At 65.8% G+C, this 6645-nt stretch overlaps 1 protein-coding gene across 1 annotated transcript; it reads right to left on the bottom strand.

Annotated features, from left to right (window-relative positions):
- Nucleotides 1-2222: 2222 nt before the first annotated feature.
- Nucleotides 2223-5889, bottom strand: SMIM1 (small integral membrane protein 1 (Vel blood group)). The gene is made up of 4 exons (XM_067717955.1): nucleotides 5819-5889; nucleotides 5359-5485; nucleotides 3502-3629; nucleotides 2223-3197 (listed from the first exon to the last, which is right to left on the bottom strand). Exons 3-4 carry the CDS (start codon nucleotides 3609-3611, stop codon nucleotides 3071-3073), a joined length of 237 nt encoding a protein of 78 aa, XP_067574056.1. The 5' UTR covers nucleotides 3612-3629; nucleotides 5359-5485; nucleotides 5819-5889; the 3' UTR covers nucleotides 2223-3070.
- Nucleotides 5890-6645: the final 756 nt, after the last annotated feature.

Here is a 6645-nt window from a genome sequence, read left to right as displayed (position 1 = left end):
TGACCCTCGGGCCATCAAGGCCGCAGATGCTGCGGCTGACGTGGGCGTGGGCGTCACGGCGAAGCCCTGCTGGGAGCTCTGGGTTGGGGCCGCAGCTGAGCTGCCCTCTTGGCACCAAGCTGTGGCTTCAGCGGCCGCGTGGCACCACGTCTGGGGCACCTTGATGTTGGGGAGCAGCCGGCCCTGCTGCTCTTCTCTGGTGCAGTTTGATTCCGTGTGAGGTTTGGAAACGTATTCAACTTACAGCAGAAAACCGCTCTGACGTTTCTTTTTCTTTGTCGGCCGACCCTCTAATAAAAACATTTAGAAGGAACATCGCGGCTCCTTCCCCGTGAGTCCTTCCTGGGGTTTCTGGAGGTGCGTGTTGGAAGTGTCTGTGGGGAAGCTGAGGACCTGGGACCCTCTTGCCAGCAAAGAGTGAGAGGCAGTTATCTCCTGTCACTCGGGCCTGGCCCAGAGAAGCGGCTGCCCTTGATCCCTGGGTCCTGGGAACCTGCTCCTGTGGCATCACCAGGTGGACCCCACCCCGGGGCTTTCCCAAAGGGGTCAAGTTCCTGGGACCCGCCTCCAGCAGACCACCCCAATCCTGAACCTCCTGTGGGAGCGGAGGCCAAGGGTCCTGTCCCGTCCTCTCCCAACCCTCCCAGGGCTGTCGGGACGCCACCTCCACTCCGGCCACTCAGGTCCAGCTGGCGCCCCGGGGCACGTCTCTCTGAGGTGCCCCGCGTGCCCCTGCCTGTAGCCCCCCACCTGCATGGGCCAGGCATCCGGTGCCAGTAGGGCCTGGGGCAGGGGGTGCCACGCATCCCCCAGGCTCTGGGCTGGTGCACCCAGCTCTCCATGCTGAGGCCTGCTTGACCGTGGGGCACACAGGGCGTGGCCAGCCAGACCCAGGCCAGACCCCAGCACCGTCCATGGTCCACGGCTGCCCGTAATGTTCCCCCCGGTCCTGGGGAGCAGGCCTCGTAAGGACCCTGGGCGTCACCCAGCGGTGCCGGACCGAGCCGGAGAGGCTCCGAGGTCACTTCCTCTCCACCCGCTCCCGCTGCTGGCTGCCCCTCCTTGCCCCGTCCCGCCTCCCTGCCTTGCCCCAGGCCAGTCACATGTGACCTGTGCATCCGCAGACCTGCCCCTCACCAGGGGCTACTCGGGGAATGCGGCCCTGGAGCCGAAGAGGCCTCAGAGGGAATGGGGGGCAGGGGCAGCGGGGACCCCTCCCTCCTCCCTCTGTCCCGCGCCCTCGCCCCACTCCTGGCCGAGGCTGCACTGGGCCTCGGGGAGGGTCAGCCCTTGCACCTCCAGCGACGACCGCCGACCGCTGAGAGCCCCCGGAGGCCACGCAGCCAGGCCAGTGGCCCCTGCCCACCTTCCCACACCCTCCACCCCAGTGCCCGTCCTGAGATGGCCAGAGGGGACTCCAACTGGGGTGCTAGGCTGAGGCCAGACAGGTGCAGGCCAGCTGGGGCCCCCTCCCTGGCTGTGGCCAAGCAGGTGGGGGCAGAGTCTCTCCGGAGACAGATGCTGAGGCGCAGAGACCAGGGCGGCTGGGACAGACCCTCCACCACTGCCCTTAACCTGCTTGCCCTGCCCCCTGCCCCACAGCAGGCCCTGATGAAGCACCGCTGCTGGGAGACCCCAGCCCAGCAGCAGGCTCAGAGCCAGGGATCACCTGGGTGGTGCAGCCCCACCTCACGCCCACCCGGCCCGGGCAGACTTGCAGTGGGCCCGCTGTGCCCTAGGCCAGTCCCGTGGGGTCTCTGCCCTCCCTGCCAGCTCGGCCTCTGACACCCAGGTTTGCTATGAGCCATAGGGATCCTGACTGTCCCTCGTCTCCTGCCCTCAGTTCTGGGCAGTTCTGGGGTGAGGACCAATTCCCTGAGAAGGTGTTTCTGGCAAGGGGTCTGCGGGGTCTGGGGCGTGAGTTCACAGCAGGCGAGGGCCAAGCGAGCCGGAGCAGAGCCGTCAAGGCGCTGTCCATGGTCAGGAGAGGCAGGAGCAGGTCCAGCCACATGCGCGCCCGCAGGCCTGCCCCTGTGCTCCCACCTCCCGGCAGAGGGCCTGGCCAGGACGGGGCGCATCCCAAGGCCCAGAGCCAGCGGGAGGCTCACAGGCCCTTTCCCAGGCCTCCCGGCCGCTGTCCAGATGCCCTCCAGCTGCCCTCACATCGGGGGCCGTGAGTCACGCCTCGCCGGGGAGACCCACGGGAGACACTGTCATCCGTGTTTTCATTCAACAGACATTTAATGACGACCTCCGTGTGCAGGGTCTGGGCCTCCTACAGGGTGCCGGTGGAGGGGCCGGGCTCCTGCAGGGACCACTCTGTGGGGTGGACAGCCCTGGGGAACGTGTCCACCTCCCTGGAGGGAAGATGCAGAGGTGGGTCTGGGACAAGGGCTAAGGCCCCTCTACCCAGGAAATGACTCAGCCCCCAGGGAGGGTGGATGTACAGAGGGACACACATACACCCCCTCAGAGCCATCCTTTCACAACGGGAGTCAGAAGGGCCAGAGAGGGCAGGGGCCTGGTCAGGGCCACACAGCTCCGCACAATGCCCACCCAGGGACGACCCCACCCTGGGGCTGCCAGGCCTGTGCCCTCGGCTGCGGGGAGAAAGGGAGCTCTTGGGGCCCTGGACTGAGGGCCTAGCCTGGGTGTATCCTGAGCCCCAGCTCAGGCTGGGCCCGGTCTCCCAGCCTCGTGGGCCCCTGGGTGGCTGTGTGCGCCAGGCGTGCAGGTGTGTGTCCTTGTGTACCCGTGTCCCTGTTTGGCTGTACGCCTGTGGATGCCCGTGACAGCTGTGCACAGTGGTGTCCCCGTGAGCTTGAGGCCAATATGTGTGCCCCCTGTGCCCCTGGAGTCTGTGCACTGGTCTGGGGGAGAGTGTCTGTGTGCATGGTGAGGGGCTGTGAACACAGAGGGGAGCCTGTGTAGAGAGAGGAGGGTCTGTGTATATGGGAGGCTGTATACACTAAGGTCCGTGTAGACTGGTGGGTCTGTGTACACGGAGGGGTTCTCGCACACGGGGTGTCCCTCCGAGCCCATGCCCCTGGGCGCATGCTCTGGGCAGCGTTCATTTGCACTTGTGCACGAAGTAGCCGGTGATGTAGCCCAGGGTGAACACGACCCAGAAGAGGGCCACTCCGCCCAGCACCTTCAAGGAGATGCCCAGCTTGCCCGAGCACAGCTTCCGGGAGACCCTAGAGTGAGAACCGCAGGCACGTGAGCCCCCAGGCGGCCCCCAGTGCGGGGGTGGGGGGGCGGGGGGGCGGGGGGAGGAGAAGGAGGGGGCCTCGGGCAGGTGGACTGTGGAGGAGGGCAGCCCAGGCGCTCTGGACTGGAAGACAGGAGGGAGGGGAGTGGTGGAGACACCGGGGAAGGTGTGGGGCCCGGGTCTGCCGAGACCGCCTGGGGTGGGCGCCCAGTGGGCGCAGAGCAGAGGCTGGCAGGAAGGATGGGAGGGGCCTGCGCAGGGCCAGGGGGGCCCTCCTCCCAGCCCCTCACCTCTTACAGCCCGAGGCCTCCTGTGCGCCGGGCCCGCTGGCCACGCTGACTTCATCCCGGCTGCTGTCCTCCCACCTACTGTACTGGATGCTACTCTCCTGGGGCTGCATCCTGGGGGCCACGGGGCTCTGGCGGGAGGGGCAGAAGGTGGGCTGAGCCTCCCAAGACACACTGTTCCAGACCCGGTGAGGCCAGGGGCAGGGTTCGTGTGGCCCTGCTCTTGGGGTGAGGGTCTGCCTGGGGGCCGTGACGGGCCAGGTGGGCTGGCTCTTTGCCTGCATCCTCTCATCCAGCTTGGGAGGTGACCAGGATGCAGAGGGGTTAGGCCACTTGTCCAGGGTCACGTGGGAGGAGGCAAGAGGGAATTCCAACAGAGTCTGAAAGTCTGCCAAACCCTGCCCTCAGGAATGCGAGAGGCTGCTTTTCCACCCAGCCTGCTCCCCCAGGGCAGGGGGGGGCCTCCAGGCAGAGCTGCTGCCACCCTGGAGGGCCCCTGGCTGGGGCCAGGTCACCAAGCCTGATAACTAACGGCCTTCCCTCCTCCCATTCCTGCCAGATAAGGCCCCAGAGCCATCCCTGGAGGCTGGAAAGGAAGGGGACGGGGCAAGCCGGGCAGCCGGACTGGGGGCAGCGGGTACAGCCTGTCCAGTAGGGGGAGGAGGCCCGCCTGGCCTGCGCAGCAGCAGCAGCTGTGTCCTCTGGCCTGTCCGAGTTGCAGCCCCTCCCTCACCCACCGCTGTGCCCTGCTGGGAGTCCAGGGGCTGAGACTTTGCTCAGCTCCCGCCAGCCTGGGAAAACCTGACCTTTTGTCCAGGTAATCTGGGACACAGAGGCTTAAAAGCACAGTGAGCCACTTAGCAAGAAGCGAACCCAGAAACTCAGGAAATCCGGCAGTTCTTAAACCCCCGAAATGCTTCCACGTTTGCCCTTTCCCAAATCCCAGGCCCATGGGACAAAGGAAGGGAGATTGTCTCAAAGCCACAAAGCCTGTCCTTCCTGTGGGATCCTGTGCTCTGGGGTAGCCATGCAGGCCGGGTCTCAGGCCTGGGGAAGGCCAAGCATTTGTTGAGCGTGGGTTCTGCTTTCCCAGGATGTGTCCAGGAAAGGGGCTAAGGGCCAGCTCTGTTAGCTACCTACCTAATGTCCACCCTCCCTCCTGTGGCCAGAGTCCCCATCTTGTTGCAGGCAGCAGTGTGCCGGCCCAAAGTGACAGTCACGGGCTAAGACAAGCTTAATACTCTGACCCCTGCTTTCCCATGTCACCCAGATATGAGCAAGGTGCTGGGGTGCAGCAGGGGTAGGAGGCTTTTGCTTTCATGAACAAAAGAACAGCCACTTCCTTCTTCCTGCCTTGAAGTGATGGCTGGAGCTGAGCAGCCGCTCTGCAGTCTGGATATCCTGCCACACCAGCCCCGTGGTGCTGGGTCTCCAAATCCACACCAGCTGCCCACCCATGAGCTTCTTGATCTGAGGGGGGTCAAGCTCACTTTGTGCAAGCCTGGGGCAGTGGGCTCCTGTTATTTGCAGCAGAACAAGCTCCTGACTGACGCGGATGGTGGCCCTCAAGTAGTCCTGGCCGGAGAGAGCCACCAGAAGCTGGTGAGGCGCTGCAGCTGAGCTTCTGAGGGCTTCATTCACCTGCTTGTAATGGTCTGTCCAACCCACACGCGACGGCCACACAGTGTCACAGGACCCTGGGGCTGTGCTCCCTGGCAGGGACACCTGCTAAGCCCTGGGACCCTCAGGGGTACCACCGCCTCCTGGGAGTGTGTGGGGACAGAGTCCTTGGCACACACGGGCTGCATATACATTAGACCCCTTCACCCCCAAGGCACCTCCAAGGAGCCCACAGCTTACAAGGGGAGAGTCCCGGCGTTGGGGGTCGAAGCCTCTGCGGTCCAGGAAGATGGTCAGAGCCCGGCCAGTGATCTCACCTCCTCCCAGCCCGCAGTTCGGGACCTGAGGAGCCTCAGATGTCTCCAACCTTAGAGAGAGGCAGAAAATAAAGAAAAGGTGAAGAGGAGCGAGCGGCGCTGCCAGGGGCAGGGAAGGGAAAGGGGCCCTGGGGCGTCCCGGGCGGCCAGCAGGAGCGGCGAAGGCAGTTAGCCTCGGGGTCTGTGGGCCCGGGACAGCCTCAACCCCGCCCGCACCCCAGCAACTCCTCTCTCCCGGGCCGGCCGCTCACAGAGGCCGCGGCCTAGCGGGGCGGGGGGCTGCACTGGGCCTCGCCAGTGGGGTCTCTGCCCACTGCCCACTTGAAACCAAGCCCACCACCTCCTTCTACTCGAGGAAACCGCACCACGACCCCGTGTCTCACCTGGCTCGACAGCCCCCGGCCGCTCCGCGCGCCGCGGACGTGTCCCTGGCCTGAGGGGGGCGGGGCCTTGGAGGGGGTGGGGCCTGGTGGGTGGTGGGGCCTGAGCGGGGGCGGAGCAGGGCTGGGGTGGGCGGGGCGAGGCGGTGGGTGGTGGGGCCCGGGGAAGGGGCCGGGCAGGTAGGTCAGGGCGGGGCATAAATGGGGCGGGATCTGAGGCCGTGGGTGGGAGGCCGCCGGACTCCGGGAACGGGGGTGGGGCCTGGTGGAGGGGTGGAGGGGCGGGGCCGTTACCGGGGGCGTGGCAGGGGCGGAGCAAGAGGGAGGTCCCAAGGCCTTCCAGGAGGTGCGTGCTGCAGGGGCGAGGGGTAGCAAGGGCCGCCGGGGCCGCAGGAGCCGCAAGGGCCGCAGAGCGCACCTCTCTCCAGAGCCTAGACCCCTCTCAACTGTTGCAGTTTCCCCGCCGGGAACCGGGCTCGAGCGCAGAAGCGGGCTCAGTGGGGGGAGGAGGGATGGTAAGCGCGCCTGGTTAGAACCGAAACACCGGATTGTTCTCGGTGGCGCCCAGTCATCAGGTTCCCCAGCCGCCAGCCGGCCTTCCGCTCGCTCTGAGCGGCCAGAGGCCTGGGTGGGGCGGCCATGCGCGAGCGGGCGCTGCTCGAAGGAAAGGATGAAAGAATGCGTGGACAGGTGAGCGTAGAGAGCAAAGAGAAGAGGCCGAGGACTGACTAGGTTCAGCACGTGTTTGTGTGCCGGGCACAGGTCTCTGTGAACGACACTGACAAGCGTGCCTGTCTTCGCAGATCTTTCATCTCAGGAGCGATGGATGT

Source organism: Pseudorca crassidens, chromosome 2 (assembly GCF_039906515.1).
Source record: "Pseudorca crassidens isolate mPseCra1 chromosome 2, mPseCra1.hap1, whole genome shotgun sequence".
Lineage (NCBI taxonomy): Eukaryota > Metazoa > Chordata > Mammalia > Artiodactyla > Delphinidae > Pseudorca > Pseudorca crassidens.
This window is presented reverse-complemented; position numbering and strand designations above follow the sequence as displayed.

What these genes read in the sequence shown, in the direction of transcription:
- SMIM1 (XM_067717955.1), bottom strand. Translation starts at nt 3,611, where the DNA reads ATGCAGCCCCAGGAGAGTAGCATCCAGTACAGTAGGTGGGAGGACAGC. An exon ending in GAGGCCTCGGGCTGTAAGAG is followed by an intron (nt 3,198 to 3,501) that starts GTGAGGGGCTGG and finishes TTCTCACTCTAG; the next exon opens with GGTCTCCCGGAAGCTGTGCT.